Here is a 22,277-nt window from a genome sequence, read left to right as displayed (position 1 = left end):
GAAAATAGACGAAATAATACAAATGAGAAAGACTCGTACACTGTGATGATGTGGATGAGAGGGGGGTAGCAAAGGCCAATGACCTGTGAACAAATCATATCTCACAAATCAAAAGTTACAACTATGAATATAAGAATCGAAAAATGACAACTTAATAATTAAGAAAAAAGAAAAAAAGAGTGTAAACAAAAAAACCAAGAAATAATTTAAGATGTATTCGACACCGATTATTATGATCGGTTTTTGCGATATATATGTTTCTTTATTACGATTAGGCTACACATTACGGGAATCGAGGAATCATAAACAGTTATGGTACAATATACTATCAAATGATCAACAACAACTACAAAAATAATATATATTGAACATCCATGATTCGATATCAATTACTTATATACATGTATTCTTTATTACGATTATGTACCAAAATGATGGAGAGTGAAGAATAATTTTAAAGCCATTCACGGAACATAAACTATTAAACAAACAACAGACAGTTACAGGTGAATTCATCTGTTCTCAGATTGTGTATCACGTTAGATTGATTAGGCTGGTAACTTGATCATTACAATGTAATCACTCGCCAGGATTCCTCACATGAAACTTGATTATTCACACTTTCAATCAACTCCACGCCAGTCACGCAGACGACCAAGAGATTGATTTCGATAATAGTTACCATGCCAACAAACAATCTACCTAAGTAGGAAGGAGCGTGTATGCAGCTGAGCCCGATTTGGCGTGTTGACGTTTATAAACGATATTTACTCTCCAGTATGATTTGTTTTTCCTTTACCAAAGTAGCTCTGGTAATTATGATGTTTGCCTCTGTTTTTTTTTTTTTTTTGTGGGGGGGGGGGGGAGGAGGGGGCAGTTTCGCCGACAATGAACGATTATGAAAGGCCTAAGCCTTTTTTTTTAACTTTCGTCTATATATATTTTTTTTTAAAGCTAAAAAATCGAAACATCAACGTAGACCATTGATTCACACCGAAATTAAATGCCATCGTACCTTCATTTTTGCTTATTAAAACCACCCTCTCTCACCATACCTGTATATCTCTTTCTCTCCCTGTCTGTCTCTCTTTCTCTCTCTCAATCGTCTTTCTTCCCTTCTCATTCCCACTCTTTCAGAACCCACACTCACTATCCCACACTTTCTCTCTCTCTTTCTCTCTCACTCTCTCTCTCACTCTCTCTCCCTCATTCTCTCTCTTTCCCTCTCTCTATCTAATTAGGAAGAAAGATCTTAGTTCTGCAAAATATATACAAAATAATATACAAATATCCAAAAACACAATACATTATAATTATTGTAGTATCGCCATTTGGCTTACCATAGTCACATACACATACACGCATACAGTACAACAACATAGAGAGACAGTGACGTTGTAACGATGACAGACACAAATAAAACGTGCCAGGGTAGCAGCTACTGAACTGATATCTGAAGTGTGACTGTGTCATTTATTAGGACCCAATCATTACAATGGCGACGAGATGGCGAGGGTAGTGTTCACAGACCCTCTAGATTCAAACCCACTGCTAGTTTGGAGTTGGACTGGATGTTATTGTTAACAGTTTTAGCTACATTGACAGACTTTTCGCATGCAACGAGTGTATCGTCTGCACGCAGTGCTCCTACATGATGTCGTGCAGTGAACGTGAGTGTGCAGTATCAGCCTATATGCATTATACATGATTACCGCTGTTCTGTGAACTTGTGCCTAGTATCATTAGCCATGAATCTGCCTCAATTCGAACGCTTTCCAGTTCATGAGGATCCCACCAATGTTGGTGTCAGGTGGGAAAAGTACATGAAGCGGATGGAGAATTTCTTCACTGCCTTCCAGATCACAGATGATGCTCAGAAGAGAGCATTGTTGTTACACTATGCTGGTCCAGAGGTTTCGGATATCTTTGATACACTCCCAGGGACAGGTACAGATTTTAAAGGTGCTAAAGATGCACTTGACAAGCATTTCTCTCCAGCTCTTAACGTCGAGTATGAACGCTTTGTTTTTCGCCAATGTAAACAATCAACAGATGAAACCGTTGAACAATACCATCTCAGACTTCAACAACTCTCTGCAACTTGTAAGTTTGCAAACACCAGTAGTGAAGTCAAGTCCCAAATCATCATGGGGTGTACGTCAAGTAAACTCCGCAGATACGCCCTGCGGGAGGAGGTAACCTTGCAGAAACTCCTCATGTCGGCGAAAACTTTCGAACAAGCAGATCGACATGCCACTGCTATAGAAGCTAATTCTCAAGATGCAGTCCAAGCTGTGAAATATCAACCAGCACCTGCTCCAGCTACAAATACAAACCGTTTTCAACGATCTCGCAATTATCCATCTAGATCCTCCACTAAGTGTCGCAACTGTGGTGGGGCATTTCCTCACAAGCAGGACAAACCATGCCCGGCAAAAGGTAAACAGTGCCATTCGTGCGGGAAAATGAACCATTTCGCCAAATATTGCCGATCTAAACCTACCCCGCAAAAGACGATCCAAGCTTCTACACATACTTCGGCACAGTCTACGGTAGACGACACCACTCATGACCCTGATGGCGACGCTTATGCCTTTCAATTTAACATCAACTCGAAAAAGGGCAATAAACCAATGGTGATGGTTAGTGTTGATGATAATGAGCCCCTTTCAGCACTGATTGACACTGGTTCTTCGGTGATGATGATGAGCAATGAAACATTCAGTCGTCTTAGGTCCAAGCCTCATCTCGTCACACCTTCCATCCCAGTGTATGCTTATGGTAGCTCTACTCCTCTTGATGTGATTGGGACCTTCCATGCAACTGTCAGATACAAGTCAAAATCGACGAAAGCTAAAGTCTTTGTTACCTCTCACAATGGAGACACGCTTTTAGACATCACCACGGCCACAGACCTAGACCTCATTGCTCTCACGTATAACTTGCAACCAGAGCAGACATATGCAGACCGTTTCAGTGGGATTGGTAAGCTAGCTAACTACAAGTGTCACCTTCATGTCGACAAGTCGGTGCAGCCTGTTGCTGTTCCGCACCGACGGATCCCGTTTCACCTTCGAAAACAGGTGGAGAGCGAACTTGACAAACTGCAGAAACTTGATGTCATAGAACCAGTTTCCCACACACCTACACCTTGGGTCTCTCCGATTACTGTTGTTCAAAAGCGAAATCGTGAAGACATACGCATTTGCGTCGACATGCGCAATGTCAATAAGGCTGTCATCCGTGAGCGCCACGTAATGCCAACAGTGGATGACCTCATCTCCGCTCTGAATGGTGCCACAACCTTCAGTAAGATGGATCTCAATTCAGGCTACCATCAGCTAGAACTAGATGAGGACTCTCGCCAATACACCGTCTTCTCAACTCATGCAGGCCTTTATAGATATAAACGTCTTAATTTTGGAGTCTCCTCAGCGTCAGAGATTTTCCAGCATGCAATCCAAGCAACGCTTCACGACCTACCTGGTGTCCTAAATATCAGCGATGATATTCTTGTGTTTGGCACCAACAAGGCTCAACACAATGCTCGTTTGGAAGCAGTCCTCAAGCGCCTCCGTGAAGTGAACTTAACACTCAATCAGAGCAAGTGTGTTTTCAACACTGACCATGTGGAATACTTTGGCCATGTCTTTTCAGCCAAAGGTATCAGTCCTGATCCCAAGAAGGTCGAAGCCATCCAGTCTATGCCTGAACCTCAGAACGTCTCTGAAGTACGCAGCTTCTTGGGTATGGTAAACTATTGTGCCCGATTCATCCCAGGCCTCGCCTCCGTTTCTGCGCCTCTTCGCCACCTAACAAAGGCCGACTCTGAGTGGGAATGGGGCACCTCACAAGCAGACGCCTTCGCTCAGATCAAACAGCGTGTTTCACAGTCCTGTACTATGGCATACTTCAATCCAGCAAGCAAGACTGAACTCATTGTTGATGCAAGCCCCCACGGCCTTGGTGCGCTCTTAGTTCAACATGACGATCATGACAACACTGTTCCTGTCGCTCTTGCTAGCAGGGCTCTTACAGAGGTTGAACAACGTTACTCCCAAACTGAACGCGAAGCCCTTGCTATCACATGGGCCATTATCCATTTCCATGTGTACCTCTATGGTGGTTCTTTCGTCGTGACTACAGATCACAAGCCACTGGTCACGCTCTTCAATAGCCCCACTGCCAAGCCACCACTTCGATTAGAGCGATGGATTTTGAAGCTCCAGCCATATGATTTCAACGTTCAGTACCGTCCAGGCAAGCATAACCCTGCTGACTATATGTCGCGTCATCCGCTATCTACGGAGATGTCCTCTTCGGATAATGAGTGCCTAGCTGAAGCTCATGTCAGTTTTGTAGCAGGTCACGCCGTTCCTAAGACAACGACCTTGTCTGACATCACAGCTGCTACAAAACAGGATCCTGTCCTCCAGGTTGCCATTGACGCGTTGGTAAATGACAACTGGAAAGATGTTCTCGCACATGCCACCGACACCAAATCAGAACTCCAAAGCCTGTTCAATGTTCGTGATGAGCTCACTGTGTCAAATGAGAGGGATTTTCTTCTCCGTGGTAATCGCATCGTCATCCCTCAATCCCTTCGCCAGCAAATAATTGACATAGCTCACGAAGGACACCAAGGGATCACGAAAACAAAGAGTCTTCTTCGTGAGAAAGTTTGGTTTCCGTCCATAGACCGAATGACCGAGAAGACAGTCCGTGATTGTCTAACCTGCCAAACAAACACAATCGAACACTCGAAAGAGCCATTGCTTATGTCACCTTTGCCCAAGAAACCGTGGTCAGAGATAAGCGTAGATTTTGCCGATCTTCCTACAGGAGAGCATCTCCTAGTGGTCATTGATGACTATTCGCGGTTCCCAGAAGTGGAAATTGTTTCCTCTACTTCCGCTAGACAAGTAATTCCAAAGCTTGATAGAATCTTTTCCAGTTTTGGGGTTCCCGACGTTGTTCGCTCCGACAATGGTCCGCCGTTTAACGGTCGAGAGTTTGCGGATTTTGCACGATATTTGGGATTCCAACACAGACGCGTGACACCTCGTTGGCCACAAGCAAACGGCGAAGTCGAACGGTTCATGAAAACACTGAAGAAAGCGTATCGTTCCGCAATCGCAGAAAACAGATCATGGAAGCAGGAGCTCTATAAGTTCTTACGCAATTACCGAGCTACCCCTCATTCCACAACTGGTGTTCCGCCAGCGACACTACTTTTTGGAAGAGCAGTTCGCACACGCCTTCCAGAGCATGCTTCTTCAGATCATCAGCCTCTCGATGGTTCCCTTCGCTCTCGTGATCATGCCAAGAAAGAGCGTATGAAAACCTATGCTGACAGCCGCGGCACAACTCGTAGCACGGAAATCAAAGACGGTGACACCGTGCTTGTTCGACGCGATGGTCTGGTTCCCAAACATCAGTCCCCGTATCTTCCTCAGCCATACACAGTGATCAGAAAGAGAGGAACCCGCATCACTGCCCGTTGTGGTAACCATTACATCACGCGTAATTCGTCACGTTTCAAGCGATATTGTGGACCTCTTCCTCGCTCTGCTCCTGATGATGATGAAATCGATTTTGACATCGCACTCGATGCCCGTGATGTACCACAACCACCACGTTTGGCTCAACCGCGTCGAAACCCCCAGCGTAATCGCCACCCCCCAATCCGTTTACGCGATTTTGTTTCTTGACTCTCTGCACGCAAACATATCCATGTGCACGTACTTCCAAATTGCATAACAAAAAATGCAGTTAACTTGTTAGTTTTCTTTATTCACATCATATAAACTCAACAGAACATGTTAGTTTTATATCGCACTTGAATTTCTGTTGGAAATCATTGGAACTGAAATATCCATGTAACTCCACTGTATTACTTATGTACTCTTGCAAAATAACCATTTATTTCTCACCCAGCTGGAAAGTAAACAGGCATTCAGTTTTTTTTTCCAATGTCATGTGCATTGTTATGGAATACTGCTCCATGCTGACTAGAAAGTAAAGTACATTATTTTCTGTGCCATGTGTACATGTAATTGTCAGTTTATATGTGCCCTAACAGGTTTAGACCATTTATTTTCGTATACATGAATCATTTTCTTTTCATAACAGGACATGTAATGTGTTTCCTTTTTACATGCATCTTTATTTACCACTCTTTTATCTGCTTTGTCCTGTATCTCTCCGGCAGTTATATAATGTTCTATTTATATTTGTGTGAGCTGCCATACATATACTGTCATCAAGCCTGTATCACGCTAGACATTTAATCATTCTCTTGTCTGAATGTCGTACATAGCAGGAAGTTTGAGATATACAATTTTTTTTTAAAGGAAAAGGAATGAAAGTAGTATCTACAATACTGAATAACCCAAGTTCATTTTGAATAGTTTTCACTCAATAATTTTGTTTAAAGACATATATTGCCTTTTATGTAGATACTCTTTTACAGCTACAAGAGGTTATAAGAGAGAAACAAAATGATCAAACTTTTTAATAATTTTAATAACAGTCTATCATTTGTTGTAGTAAATGTGATTCAAAAACAACAAAACGTTGATGCGAAAGGAAAGTTGTTTTTTGTTGTTGGATGTAGTAAAACTCAAATTTGAGGTATAAATAGCCTTCAGTAAAGCCAGGGCTATGTTTTATCACTGTTCTTTGTTTTGAAGAGTATTTAATGGTTTAATGATTTCTCACTCCTTGTGAATTGAGAAAAGAAGGTAAAATGTTATTTGGTATAAACTCGTTCACCCAAACTTATTAATTGCTTTGTTTAATGGGGTTAAAAATATAACTCTAATGTATTTGTTGGCATTTGTTCAGTTGAAAAGTTGTGTTAGATTTCAAAGTTCAGTTTTTGTCTGAAAGAAGTAAAGAAAGTACTGGTTTCCAAAATATAAGACTAAAAAGTGGAAATACACAAGTTTTATGGATATATGTATGATATGAAAGGTTCATTCTATATCTTGGAAAGTATATTACTCGTGCTCATATTGCTTTTGATGCTTAACAAGATTTCTGTGGTAGATTCCATCCAAGGAAGGGAGGAATGTAGTATCGCCATTTGGCTTACCATAGTCACATACACATACACGCATACAGTACAACAACATAGAGAGACAGTGACGTTGTAACGATGACAGACACAAATAAAACGTGCCAGGGTAGCAGCTACTGAACTGATATCTGAAGTGTGACTGTGTCATTTATTAGGACCCAATCATTACAATTATCCTTATATTTTACGAATTTTCGCCCTTAGGGTTTTGTCTAGTATTCTATCTATTTAACTATCTCCCTTCCCTTACAATGTCTCTGTCTTTATCCATATTTCCGTGATCTCACATCATTTACTTGTCTCTTCTACATGCATATTACTTCTCGTCTGATACCTGACTGTCCGCCTTAAAGACAAATCAAACACACATTACAGACCTCATTATAGTTTAAGACCACAAGCTTTAAATATTTCATTCGGCTCAATTACACCGAAGACCTGCATTATTTGTATCACACGCACCATAACAGCGGATGCAATCACGTTTAATGATTTGCTCCACCAAGCCCAGTCTTCCGAACATGAATGTTAGCCTGAACGAAGGGGATTTAAACACCCAAGAAACGGTCTGACAAACTAGCGCTTTTGACACGAACACTTTCTAAAAACCGTTTATCCCTCCCACGCCGAATTCATCACTGTTTACAAATCCATAAGGGAAATCTAGAGGCCTGAAATTAGCGAATAGTCATATTGTTGGAGGTAACACGATCCAGCTACATGTATGTCAATATGTCTCTTACTAAAGCAGTTATTGATGTTTTTAAATGTCATTATGCCAAGTTTTCTCAGACACAATAAGAATCAGAACTTGTATAGAACAGTGACAATAATTTTGTGTACATGCACAACATGGGAACGATATCCTCAAATTGTCTATCAGTACCAAATTAACAACATGAAATACTGGGTGATAATTTGATCATAAAATGGATTCAAACATTTTTTCTCTACTTGCGACAAGGTTAGCATTAGATTATTCTTGAATAAACCTGATGATAGTCAGGTTTTTATGCACTTTGTATCTTATAAAAGGGCGCTTAATAAATAAAATGTTATGATTACGATTATTATTACATTAATAGATGTATTGATGGATTCACTGCCTTGTTCAAAGAACATATAAAGAAAAAGCTACATTGACCGCTGAAAGACGGAAAATCTAATTTCATATTATTCATAGGTTCTTGTTTCCTATATAGTTGATGTATAATAAGGTTATGAAAATCATTAAAGATTTTCTTCTGTATTCAAATCTATCAATGTTGAAGATTTTGTTGTTCATTTCTTGTTTCAATCATTATCATTTTTCACACGGTTCAACGGAAAGAGCAACTCTTCAGATATTGCTCTTTTTGTTTTGTGTTGTTTTCTTTTGTTTGGTTTATTTTCTATTTTTCGTTTGTAATTAACTAGTCAGAGCCAGCACAACTGCCTCCATTTATGTAATTGCCCTTAACCTAGCTACCTCTTTATTTCTTATTAGATCTATCAGGCCCTATTTACGCTTGAGTCACGTGACCTTCTGCCTCAGGTGTCCAGTATTGATCGAAAGCTTACACGTAATCGATTGCGCGTTTTGTGCTGGGTAAACTTGAACTGATCAATAAGCCACGTCAAACGAACGTTTAATGTCAAGTCAAGATCTTCAGAACTGCCTCGTATTGCATTAAAATATAACTATTTAAACCTTCAGCCTGTATTCAAAATGACATTTTCAGCATGAACCTCATTATTCTAAAAGAAAAAAATAAACTGCGCTTTGATTTTGTTTGCGAAAACCTAATTTAAAATGGAACTATTTATGCAACAAAGGAACAAAATGGAATGATGCAAATGATGCATATATAGAAAATTAGTTTCAATCTAATGCACCATGTAATTTCATATTATTTTATAGTAATCGTCAATTATAACAACACGCTATATGTAGAGATATTACTCATAACAAAATGATGTAGCTGACAATGGGCTTATTTCTGCTTCATCTATCGTATGCAAAAAAAAAAAAAAAAAAAAAAAAAAAAAAAAATGAAATGAAATTCCAAGTTGTCCTTTCTTTCATAAGCTTTTCTTCATTCGCTTTAGGATTCAATGTCCGAGTAAGATAAATACACAATCGTGTAGCTGAATGAAAAAATGGAGCCTTAAATGTTTTCCTATAAAAAGGGGGTATGATGTCCTTTTCTTCATTTTTACCAGTTGTTGTCAATGATTTAGAACATACAACGAATGGTGCATCGACACCGATTACATCCGATTACTAATTGATTGATCGAAGAGTAATTGATCAATAGAACTATTTGTCATCTATTTTCTAATCAAAGACACAGAGTATAGAAAACAGGAAAATCACTGCTCAAGGAAATTGGAATTATTCATAATCAAATTCAAGTCCAGATTCGCCCAGTCTCTTGTGTATTTCCTTGTCAAATTCATCACTCTGTGCAACAGTGAAATAGTTCTTCCAGTCTCCGATTACACCTAGACAAAAACAAAAACATAGCATGATCGCCCTGAGCATTTTGCGAAATGGATAAAGCTCTTTACAAATACTCATCATCATTAACCTATTATCTTGATCCGTAATGAGAATTTACTTTATGATGTGAAAATGGTAATGAGTTGGTATTTTTCATCCAGGTTTAATACCCTCGCGAGTAATAATTCTGTTGTCTCTGAGGGCCCTGCAGTTCACTTAGCGCTAGGGATTATTTCATGATAATGCACAGTGCTTGTAAGTTCAATGGATCAAAAAGTAATTTCCTTCATTCTATAATTCTTTGATAGACATTGTCTACATGTCGGCTCTGACTGATACTGATAGCGTCATGTTTCATATACAAATCCAGAATAACGGATCAAAAATAATTCACGGGGGGTACAGACCTTTCTGGTAGTAGCTGAATCTGCCGAATGCCTTGCTGAAAAGATAACCCTCTTCTTGCGCTTTTTCCAGTCTCTTCATTTCTTTCTTGATTTTGTCGATGGAAGTCTTCTCGACGATCACGTCTCGGACGTCGTCTGAGACTGGGTGGTCGATGAACTCGGAAATTTGAGTGACGATCTTGCCAGGAGTCTGCATGATTTGGAGAGCAGTAGGATAGGTCAATATGAGACAGATCAACAAGTATTTGTCTGGATTTGATGCCACAGGCAAACGAGTGACTGACGATTGTGGTTTCAGCTTGTGGTTAAAATGGCTGCTTATTTTAATGATTGATTGATTTTTATTTCTCATGCAAAACATAATACAAAAATAATCACAACAAATATGTAATGAAACGATGAATATAGTGGAAATAGCACGAGAAAAGAGGAACTTACTTGAAGCAGAGCTTGTTGAAGTGTTAGTTCCTCAGATGCAATTTTTACAATAAAACATGAACAAAGTATGCTTATAGATCAATAAATAGACAATATGTAGCTAGGAAGAAGGAAAAAAAGAAGAAAAAATGAGGAAGAAAAAGAAAAGAAAAGAAAGAAAAAAATGAATGGAGGAAAATAGTAGAAGACAAAAACAAAAGCTCTAGAAAAGGGAGATTGAGAAAGAGATTGAGTCGAGAGTCAAACAAACCGAGATTCTATCATGTACATCTATATGTGTCTAAAAGTTTAGTCTTTAACTTTAAAAAAAAAATGCATAGACTAATACTTTGTTTAAGAGATGGATCTATGTTATTCCAATATACTGGACCGGTGTAAATAATTGTCTTTTGTGCGAAAGCTGTTCTCATTCGAGGAGTGACGAAGTGGTTCGACTGTCTTGTGGGGTATGAATGTATCTCGTTATTTTTTTGAAAAATGGAGGAAATCGGGAGAGGTAACTCGTTATTAATCGGCTGAAACATAAAGATACCGAGGTACCAAGAATACGAGTCTTTAATTTTAAGAATTTTGTCTTGTAAAAATAAGTGGTTAGTGTGGGAACGAAAGTAGACATTATGAATTATTCTTAATGCACGCTTCTGTAAAATTAATATTCGGTCAGTTAGGGTCTTAGACGGATTTCACCATGCTTAAATCCCATATTTGGCTTGTGGTTTTAAACTTTAACAAGTTTTTAAAGAGTTTTAAAAATCTTTGAATACCGGTACCCGTCATTATTTCTTCGATACATTACGTTTTGATACCTGCATATCAACCCATGACAGGTTTAGCGGGGCCATGGTTCCCACGCCCTCTCCCCTTGTTGAAACCCATGTGTTCTTTAATTTATAAATAATCTGTTTTTTCCAGGATTGTACCCACACACTTACAAAACATTGGATCTACCTTGTGCATTTGTCATTTCTTACCTTCTTCATGTCTTCGTATTTTAAGAAGAGAAAATTGTCTTCATTCTTCAGGTTCCAGTAAGAGAGAACGTGCCGGTCCCATGCCCCGAACAGCCCTCCAGTTTGGGAATAAATTATAAATGGATTTGTAAAACATGAAATGTAATGTGACACGAAAAATTAGTTATTCGATTCTTCTGGCAATGAAACAACAAATAATTACAAAGATCTTGTGTATAAAATAAAGCCTACATTCAATATTTTGATGTCGATTGGGCCTCCTTGGGCGAAGTATCCTCAATTTACCCATGCCAAAACGTCAAACTCTTTAGAATAAACGAGGAATATGACCGCCAAAAATACAACAAAAATGCAGTCGGAATTCTTCGTTAATTTTTTTTTCATTGCATTTATTTTAAGGGAATGTATAAGATGAAGAATTACAGCCCCCACCCTTTCAAAGATTCCCCTTCCAAAATTGTCCTTTATATATATATATATACACATTTTTGTTTCTTTAGTTAGTTCATGCGGGTACACCTTGACCTGAAATACTTGATAAATAATCCCCCAACTAAAAAAGGTTGGGATTTCTTAAATCAAAATTCGTGAGCAACAGAAAAATTAAGATCAACAATTATTTCAGGTCACTTACATTGATCAGTGAAGAATTCACCATAAAATTCTGGAAAGCTTTTGCATTGTAGCTCTGTGACATGTCCCACAAATCTAAACATAGAAGTCACAGTATCCTTCGGATTCCTAGCGCAATAAATGATCTGGTTGGACGAGACACACATAGAAGATTCATTGTTAATTATGACAGTCATTTGCTTAAGCATACTCCCATTTGCAATTATACTACTACTCCTACTACTACTACTACTTTTAACACTATGTAAACTACTTAAACTGTCTTATACTAACACCACCACCACCGACACCACTATTATTTCTACTACTACTATTACAACCAACCAACTATTAAAACTGGTATCATTACTACAATAGACTACTACCACCATACAACTACTGCTATTAACACTACCACTATACCACTACCACTACCATTACCATTACCGCTACCACTACAACCTATACAACCTTCTGAAAAGGTATTCTTTATGTACTAAAATGTCATGTAAAATGTTGCATTTTTTAAATAGTATAGTCTGCATGTAATCTACCACTCACACGCGCACACTCGCGCGTACGCACCCACACATACGCACGCACACACGCCCACCATTTGCTGTTTATAGCATTTACTGTGATCACTTTCTAAAAACTTATGTTAAATTGGTTTGTTTGACAGGGATTTGATGATTTCTTTTAAGAATTATGTATACCACGTTCGAGTTCATTCATTGACCAAAGGCGATGCTAAGGCGGACCAGAGTCACGCGATAGAATGACCACTTTGAATAGTTTTTTTTTAAACTCAAGTTGGTCAAAATAAACGAAGCTTGGTCCTGTTTCATAAAACCAGTTATCAATGGGGACTTTTAGATTGAGTGGACGAGAGCGGTGTGAACATCTACTGATCATGCGTGGTTATGGCAAGCCGTTTAACATTTATTCCTATTTCTTGATATCAAGAATTCAATTCTTGATATCAGGAATAAATGTTAAACCGGCTGGCCATAGACAGGCATGATCAGTGGACGTTCACGCCGATCTCGTCCACTCAATCTAAAAGTCCCTAGTATCAATAGTCACAATCTTTAGCAAATTCGCTCTCAGCCAAACAAACACAATGATTTGAATAGGTTATAACAATTTTTAAAGAAATTCAAACAATGGCCCTGGAACCTGACCTTGGCCTTGACATCGAATACACCAGGTGGTAGGAACTCAAGAGGAAGATGGGTGAACATGATTCTTGGTGAAGGCATCTTGTCCAACTGTTTATAGAACCAAACGAAAGGAATACTTTCATCAAACACATCTTTGTTGATTAGAGCAAACTCGAGATGGTTTTTCAGGGTGTCTCGTTTAACGTTCTCCCAAACCCCGTACGCCATGATAAGTCCTGTAGTCTCACTGACCCAGTGGGTACCTGTGTGATAGTAGGAGACGAAATATGAAGATCTCAATTTAAAACGGAGCTAAATCCACTTTTGATGAAAATTGAGTCATTGATATCTGAACATTGTTCACTTAAGTACTCGTCTTTCAGCAAAATGGTTTACCTTTATTTTGGAAGCAATTATGAAAAAATTCACCTTCTAATATTACTTTTCCCTAAACGCCTGTACACAATCTGGTTAAGAATGTCTTTTTTCTCTGAAATTACAAACATGGATGTAGCTCATTTAATTAAAGTCTTCATATCAACATTCAAAAGATTTCATGTCATTATTGTTACATAATTTACTCAGTGTATAATATATTTCAAAAAGCTATCTACAGTTAAATGTGAAAACAATACATCATGGTTATTGACATTGTCACTTTAACAACTTTTAGGCCTATATCGCAATAAAGAAAAATATCAATAATGCAAATTGTCATGATGATCGTGGTCGAGGAGGAATGGATTGGGCGGGGGGATTCAGGTATGCAGCAGAGCCGTTCTATTCTTTAAAAATGATGAAAAAAGACCATGAATTTTCACGAGTGATTCATATTCGCAGGCAGGCGCAGATCCAGGGGGCCGAGGGGGCCTTGCACCCCCCTGGACAAAAAGAAAAAGAAGAAAAGACGCCCCCCCCACATGCGATTTTAAGGGTCCAAAGTATGCGAAGTATGTTTCAATGTACACGGAAACTGTCAAGAGTATGTTTTTTATTCATCGAGTTAATATTATCCAAACTTCCATGAATTCTTGCAAGCTCTGACAATCCGAAATGAAGACTTCAGTTAAGGAGTACGATTTGTTTTATAAATGATTATTACCTAATAAAGAGTAAGTACATTACGTGGGATAGTTATAAAGAAGATAACCAAACAACTAAGGATTAACACCTCAGTCACACGAATGAGACCGATACCAGCCAGACTACAGACCGAACAAAAACTTACATTAGCCTCAACAGCCAAAAACGGTTCTGGGACAATTACCCCCTGGGCAATCACCCCACCCCTTCCCGGCAAATTAGCAGCGGGACAATTACCCCCCCCCCCCCCCAAGGACAATTACCACCTGGAAAAGTACCTCTCAGAAAATCACCCACCGAGGACAAATACCCCCCCCCCCCCCTACAAATGCCCTCCTTGGACAATCACCCACCCCTTCCCTGCGAGCACAATCCCCCCGAAAAACTGTGCTTTTATTAAAACCAACTTATTAGCAGGTTAGCCTTTCCATTTAATGAACAGGGGAGGGGGACTTTCGGGGTGGCGTGGTGGGGGGGGGGGGGGGGGGGGTAATGGTCCTCGGGGGTAATTGTTCACGGAGGGGGGGGGGGGGGGGTAAATGTCCTAGGGGGTAATTTTCCGGTGTGTGGGTAACTGTCCTCAGGGGGTCCTCAGGGGTAATTTTCCGGGGAGATTATTCCGGGCGGTTATTGTCCTGATACGGCCAAAAAAACATTGGTCGGTTTGGAGTCACTTTGGCGGTGTGACTTACGTATAATCATTATAAAACACAGCAACGATAATCGTCAAACACGTGCGCAGGAATCATCGCACACTACATTCGTTGTTAGTAATCCTGAAGACACGTAAACACAGTAACTATTCTGAATAAACAATGGAACTGAACATAAAGGGCAAAGTATAGGTTGATAACGGCTGACAAGAAGGTGCGTTGTGATAAAGCTGAGATATATTGCAATCGCATCAGACCTTTGTCCATGTCATTAAATAGTTTATAAATTCCATCCCAAATGGGGACCAATCGTCACTAGATAGTTTGCCCTCAATGAATTTGGGTTCTAAGGTATATTCAAATTACCAGCTTCAATATTTCTTACGTAATTAAGAGCAAAGTTTGAACGTATATGTAGCGCCCGCACCCCGAGGGAGGGGGCATACCTATTAAAGGAAGACAAAATAAGAAAGGTGTTGACTAGGATGCATGGCAAAACAAAGTCTTTATTACTTAATCTTCTACAATAACAATCTTTTCTTACAATAACATATATACGATCAAATGGCATAACAATACTCTTCAAGTATTAAACACAAATAAATCTACCTGTTCGCATACATTGAATTCATTAGCTCTCAGTGTTCTCTTACTATATCACTAAGAACATCATCTGGTTAGTTTCATTACTTTACTATCTCTAAACGAAACTATCCTTACTTCCATGCTTTATGTAAAAGTGCAACTCTTCATCGATCTCATAATCATAACTTGGCTACTAATAAATAACTTAACCCTTATCAAATGTCTATAACATTGCGGTATCAGTCAATCTACTTTAGCTTCTAATCATATAACTCTTCACTTAGCGTCTCTTTCAAGAAATCACATATATAGACCTAATACAAGAATGTTGGCATAATCATCCCTATACTATTGCCTAATAAGCTTTCTACTCTTTACGCTCCAAGACTGAGGATCCACTGTGCACATAGACCCTTAGAATGTAATTCTACTCTCAGCCTTCACTAATCCCTAAATTCACAAGTTACTTCTCGTCTCAGGACTTCACATTATAACTCTTCCTTAACTATAGCTCATGTATTTTCCAATAGTCATCTGCATCACTTTGATCTAATACTATCTTTTTCAGCGAGACTACTGAGCTTGAAAAGATACATCTTCAACAACTTATATCCTAAACTCCTTACAATATTCACAGAACTGGCAAATAGTCTTAGTCTGCAGTCTGTACTAATAGCTCTAACAAACTTACAACCAATATTACGAATTCCTCTTACTGTATAATCTCATCTTCACATACAGTTCATATTCTAATTCTAAACAACAACCAATAGTTTGACTAAATACATGTATATTCATTTCATGGTTATATACAAAGCAAAGTGAGAGTGAAAGAGAAAGGGTGAACCATACAGAGAGAGAGAGAGAGAAAGAGAGGGAGAGACTATAAAGAGAGAGAGGGGGGGAGAGAGAGAGAGAGAGAGGGGGGGGAGAGAGAGATATATATATATATAGAGAGAGAGAGAGAGAGAAAGAGAGTAATTCCCAATAACATTTAACCTGAATTATCATTCCTAACAATATAATACAATGAATTCCAGACAGTGGTTATGCAAGTCTTCAACTACAATATTTCATCAACCCATCCATCACTAGCTAACTATTAGACAATTTGACCATGTGTTTCTCAACAAGTGTATTCCCCAACTCAAATCCTTTGTCTTCTCATTTTGCTGACTCTACCAAACTTTCATTCCCGCCTAAAATACCATTTTCCAGCATGGGTCAAAAACAAACACATTCTATCTCTAACACTTCTCAACATAGCATTTGGGTATAGCATATACTCTATATACACTGTGTGCATGTAATGCATTGCAGTGGATGGTCAAGCTTGGGGGGAGAGGGGATTAAGAACTCTGATAAGAAGTTGTGTTCACATTGAACGCACTGCCATATCCTAATAACACACTAATATTATACACATGGTGCGTCCACACTCACTCATACCATAATACTGTAAGTTAAAGATAATCTGGACTTGAACAACTCATTTCGCTATTCAAACTGTATCTAACTCGAACTAGAATATATAACAATGTGCTTTGGCATAATGCATAGTAAATGGCACATGTCCTTGGCTAAGAATATATATATACACATGAATATCGAGCAAAAGACAAATATACTGACAGTAATAAAGTATATTCTCTTCTCAAAACTTACTTAGAATGTTGTCTAAGTCAAACAACATAATCATCAACCTCACATACACACAGTAATAGTTTCCTATCATTTCTACAAGTGATTACTATGTTCATCAATGACATTATCTCTCCCCACATGGCATCTCTTCCCACATGGCATTTCTTATATTTCCTCTCATAGTCCACATGTCATATAATCCAACAAGTCATTGGCAAAGATCATCAATATCTCTTTTTACACAGTAATACAAGATATGTGAATAGTGAAGTTATAATAGTTTAGAAATACACATATTATGAAGAACAAGAATATAACACAATTGAATAATATAAGATTCTTTCTTACCTATTAAAGGAAGACAAAATAAGAAAGGTGTTGACTAGGATGCATGGCAAAACAAAGTGAGAAGCCACTCCTGGTATCCCAGCTGGTGTGTTTAGGTTGGTTGTGGGTGAGGCCACTCTCGCAGGAGGGGGTACCTAACTAAGAGGAGGGACTATATGGGGGCTAGAAATATACTTGTGTCATACATACATAGTCAAAGATATACAAAAAAATAGGGGGGGGGGTATTCTGTGGGGCTCCACATATATATATATATATATATGAATTAAAAAAAAATTACTATCGACGCTATATCGTACGCGCTTGGGTGCGGCCATTTGGGGAGGTTGTATACTCTCCTTTTTTTCATCTTGTTTCTGAAAGACCCTATAGGACACGGATGGCCAACCTTTTAAAGCTCGCGGGCAACAGCTAACGATTGGCATAGTCTACCCCCTCCCCCACACACACACTCATGCAATACGTGTACACACCTGAAATTCTGCAAAAACAAACAAGCAAACAACAAGATCAGTGAGAAAAACAAATCAGGCTTATATTTAGTGTGATTTCTGTGGCTTGCACTTTTCTATTATGTTGTTAACCTCCATTACATACTCTGGTGAAAATGAGGTAAAGTGGTCCACCTTTCTCTTCTATGAAGAAATACTTTAGAGACCAATCTGATTTAAAGTTTCTGCCTTCATCAGAAACTCTCCTTTTCTTCGCAGGTCTCGAGGTCGTTGCCATGTTGGTTGTTATTTCAATCAAAATCAAGGACACAGCAGAAAGAATATCCTAAATGTATTACTTGTACACTGTACATCTAATTGAACGCGGTGTAGAGGGAAGGGGACTGACTATAAAGTTTACGATTAAGATTCATGAGAAAATTGTACGGCGGGAGAAAAGAGTTGTAAGTTTGAAAACAAGTATGGCATTTCAAACATTATTTCTCGATTCACAACAGTTGTTACTGCGTGCGGAAATTACAAAATGAAATTTACACGGCGAGTGATATTAATGCGGGTATTAATGTCATTAATATAATATAATGAGAGGAAATTTGAGGAGTCAGTGTATCACAACAGTTGCGTGCGGAAATTAGAAACTGAAATTAACACGGCGAGTGATATTAATGCGGGTATTAATGTCGTTAATATAATGTAATGAGAGGGAATTTGAGGGGTCAGTGTATCACCAAGTAACGAGTCAATGCGTTGTGAAAGATGAAATCAAATTATGGAAATATTAGAGATAGCTGCGTGTAAATGTTTTACCCTACTTCATCGCTGCTATATGTGGCTGCATTTCATTTATGAAGTATTTTTTCACTGCTCCGCGGGCCGCACCAGAAGAGCTCGCGGGCCGCGGGTTGGCCACCCGTGCCTATAGGAGGTGAAAAATGCAATAGTTGACTTAAATTAAATTATATGCTATTTCAGTGTCTGTCAGAGGAGTAACAGCCCTCTGCAAACTCTTAATCTTAATCTTTGAAAATCAGACGGTGTCGACCCAAAAACTAGCTATCGACTTGATGACATCGTCTTATAGGGAGAGGAGTACACATTATTTGCAATGAATTTCCATGACTTTTATAGTTCATGAATCCCCGACCCGCCAGACAAAATGGCGAATATGGAGCTGTTCTTACCCGATTTAGGAGATGTGACTATGATGATGTCATCAGGTCGAAACTTGAAGGACTGAAGATCTTCTATCACCTCTGGCAGCACATGGTTTGGAAGGGTGACGCCTTTGTGCACCTGAAACACAGTACGAGAAGGTGAAATTACCACTTCGGGTCCGATATCCTGCGCCATTTTTATTACAAGTATGGAAGTTAAACCAATGGTAGTCTACGGTGAGGTAAAATCTTTAGAAGTGACCTCATATCGATTTCATGCTACATGTATTTTGTATACGAACATTTTAGGTGCTCTCCGTGAAATTATCGTTTGACTTTGGACTTACATATGCCTGTGTGATTAAAATGCAAGTTCCAAACTATTAAACGTAAAATTGCGACCTTGCAAAATTAGGCATGATTTACCAACGGCGTCACTAGAATGCAAACTTATTGTAATGTGAAATGAAAAGTCTTTCTTGTATACTATTTATTATATTGTGTTCCTACAATAATTAAGCAAAATTTCAAATTCTTGCAGGCTTATCATCCCCCACGAGTATTTTGCTTGCTCCCTCAACAACCCCCTCTCGATCTCTTTCTTACTCCCACCCCTCCTCTCTCAGGCTCTTATCCCGCTCTCTCTAAGTAATAGGTACAATAATAATAATAAATGCACCCGCCATACGTCACTTTGAAATATGCAGGCACGTAGCCACGGGGGGGGGGGGGGGGGGGGGGCACGTGCCCCCCACGAAATTCCAAGATCGGTTGAACTTTTTTAGACCCCTCCCCAGGACGTCGATCAATTATATGTATGTGCCCCCCAAAACATCAAATTCTGGCTACGGGCCTGGAAATATGACATCTAATTAATTAGTTTGATTTAGTCAGTATATTAAAGAAGGAACTTAATTACCCTTCATCGGGCTCAGGAGAAGTTTGCTTGGGTGGGATTAGACAATTTCAGAGGGGAAAATGGATACAAACATACTTTTTTGGGGGGATTTATTTATTAATTTTTTTATTTAAAAAAATAAATATATTTATTTATTTATTTATTTATTTATTTATTTTTATTTTTTTTTATTTTATTTTATTTTTTTTATTTTATTTTTTTTTTGGGGGGGGGGTCAACTTCGATTTGGTTGTTCGGTACAATATGCCATGCGTTCCCTTGATGTTCTATCATCAAGTTACTCACAGTAAGCCTTATTTCTAAACTCTCAAGGAATGAAGACTCACATGTATTTCGATGCGTCTTGGAGAAGCATATATACTTCATCATTTAAATGGAAATCACAATTAAGGGATGTTTAATCATCACGAAAGGAGAATACAGTTTGATGTCACATATTAATGATGGAATTGCCGATATGACACTCGCCATAATCATAATGAGTACGATTCTAACATTTCAAAAGTACCATTTCAACTTTTTAAAAGGCATTGCTTTTCTATCCTTTGTCAAACTTTATCAAACATTAGTTTGTCTAATCTGTGAGAAAAGATTTATAGCCAGCTTAACTTGTTTTCGGGTTTGGGAATGAGGAGGGAAGGAACTGATCGAAGTGATTATCGAGGGGTCAGGGACACAAAAGCGTAACTCCATTTTGGCCATTTTGAGAAAAAGTGGTTTATGTGTCACTGAGCACTTGGGCCTTGGAAGTTAAGTCTATTTTCACTAGCCATTGACTTCAATATGGTGTTGGGTGGAGTTAAGTCATTGTGTTTCCTGGACAGCCAACATTTTATTGAACATATTGATATCAAATACTCATTTTGGCAAAATATGGAGTTACGTCTTTAAGTCACTGATCCCTCGATATGATGTTCTCTGTTGCTAAAAGAGTAAGGGGATGTATCAAGGAAATGTGGTGGACAAGTTTTAATAAGTAGGCCTATCCGTATTGAATTCTGTGATGGTAACTGGAAGCCATGCAGTGTAGTTCGATTATAATAATAATTATACACCTCACTTAAGAAATCCAGCCATCTGATTGGTCGAAATTGCATTCATAAACTTCAACTATTCCTGTAAAATTCCCGGTAAAATTCCAAACCCATGTAATAGTTCCAAAAAATAGTTCTAAAATCCCAGTTACCATGGTTACTGGGAAAATAGTTCAGTCTTGGTGAAATACCCATAGGTTCACATGTTAAAAAATGGTCTGAGCGATCGAGGATACCGTACGTGTGCGATGAATTGGTCGGTAATTTCAATAAAATTGAATCTCGATCGATCTTACCGACAATTTTATCTTGCATTGTTGACATGAAGACGAAAATAAACTTCCAAAAACAACACCTGCCGATAGATCTTGATCTCAGTTCGTGCCAATGCATTGCAAAAGTAAAAGAAGGGCCCGTTTAATGGAGCTGCCGCGAAGCATCCAGCATGCGAAGCCGTTTTCAATCCATTTTAATGTATAAATAAGAGTAAACTGCTGGATTAGGTATTAGTGCGCGATGGCCGAGCGGTCTAGGGCGGTGATTTTGGTCACATCATCGTTGGTACGCAAGAAATCGAATCCCATCTTCGACAAAAAACAAAAAAAAAATGTTTTAGTCTACTAATAGATACAACCATGCAGACAAACTAGATAAAGGCCAAGATGGTTTCATAAGTTGACTCTTTTTTTTTTCGGCATATAAAAGTATTAATGACTGCTTTAATATTCGAGAAATAGTTGTTTTTATACGCTCTCTGGAAGGTTACAATTGGGCTATTGCCCTCGGCACGCCTCGGGCAATAGCACAACCTTCCCTTGAGCATATAAAAACAACTATTTCTCTCAAAGCAGTCATTAATACTATAATAGTGTAGCATGACAAAGACATAGCGGGAACGATAAGGAGTCGGTACATGGCGAAGCACAATTCACACGTCATAATGAGGGGCAGTTTGTCACCACAATCTTTTTTTCGGGGGTGGGCGGGTGCTCATGGGCAGAAATCACTATTTAAAAAGTGAAGGGGACCCACCACTGTACCTTAAAAATATTCTGACAAGCAACCTCTCCCCTGCCCCCCTCTCTCTCTCTACCCTCTCGGCCCCCCCCCCCACAGGAAAAAAGGTCACGACAATGGGTTAGGTCGTTCTTTAAAACTATAAAAACAGCGAGCAAGCGAGAAAAAACAAAATCACGTCATCGCATGTCTGTTGCAGCTTCAAGGAAATGAAGTTCAGTTTCAGTGATTTTT

At 38.9% G+C, this 22,277-nt stretch overlaps 2 protein-coding genes across 2 annotated transcripts; one reads left to right on the top strand and one right to left on the bottom strand.

The window, feature by feature from the left end:
• Positions 1–1,748: 1,748 nt before the first annotated feature.
• LOC105444756 (uncharacterized protein K02A2.6-like) lies at positions 1,749–5,711 on the top strand. The gene has a single exon (XM_030989785.1). The coding sequence runs from the start codon at positions 1,749–1,751 to the stop codon at positions 5,709–5,711; it is 3,963 nt and encodes a 1,320-aa protein (XP_030845645.1).
• Positions 5,712–9,096: 3,385 nt separating this feature from the next.
• LOC100891614 (sulfotransferase family cytosolic 1B member 1-like) lies at positions 9,097–19,328 on the bottom strand. Its single transcript, XM_030990325.1, has 6 exons — positions 19,101–19,328; positions 13,176–13,417; positions 12,014–12,137; positions 11,380–11,474; positions 9,971–10,160; positions 9,097–9,565 (listed from the first exon to the last, which is right to left on the bottom strand). Exons 1-6 carry the CDS (start codon positions 19,267–19,269, stop codon positions 9,456–9,458), a joined length of 930 nt encoding a protein of 309 aa, XP_030846185.1. The 5' UTR covers positions 19,270–19,328; the 3' UTR covers positions 9,097–9,455.
• Between the last annotated feature and the right edge of the window lie 2,949 nt (positions 19,329–22,277).

This window comes from Strongylocentrotus purpuratus, unplaced genomic scaffold, assembly GCF_000002235.5.
Source record: "Strongylocentrotus purpuratus isolate Spur 01 unplaced genomic scaffold, Spur_5.0 spur5_scaffold_19, whole genome shotgun sequence".
Classification (NCBI taxonomy): Eukaryota; Metazoa; Echinodermata; class Echinoidea; order Camarodonta; family Strongylocentrotidae; genus Strongylocentrotus; species Strongylocentrotus purpuratus.
The sequence above is the reverse complement of the archived record's forward strand: the minus strand, read 5'-3'. Positions and strand labels throughout refer to the sequence as shown.

What these genes read in the sequence shown, in the direction of transcription:
- LOC105444756 (XM_030989785.1), top strand. Translation starts at nt 1,749, where the DNA reads ATGAATCTGCCTCAATTCGAACGCTTTCCAGTTCATGAGGATCCCACC.
- LOC100891614 (XM_030990325.1), bottom strand. Translation starts at nt 19,269, where the DNA reads ATGGCGCAGGATATCGGACCCGAAGTGGTAATTTCACCTTCTCGTACT. An exon ending in AGTCACATCTCCTAAATCGG is followed by an intron (nt 13,418 to 19,100) that starts GTAAGAACAGCT and finishes ACTATCACACAG; the next exon opens with GTACCCACTGGGTCAGTGAG. An exon ending in TGAATTCTTCACTGATCAAT is followed by an intron (nt 11,475 to 12,013) that starts GTAAGTGACCTG and finishes CCCAAACTGGAG; the next exon opens with GGCTGTTCGGGGCATGGGAC.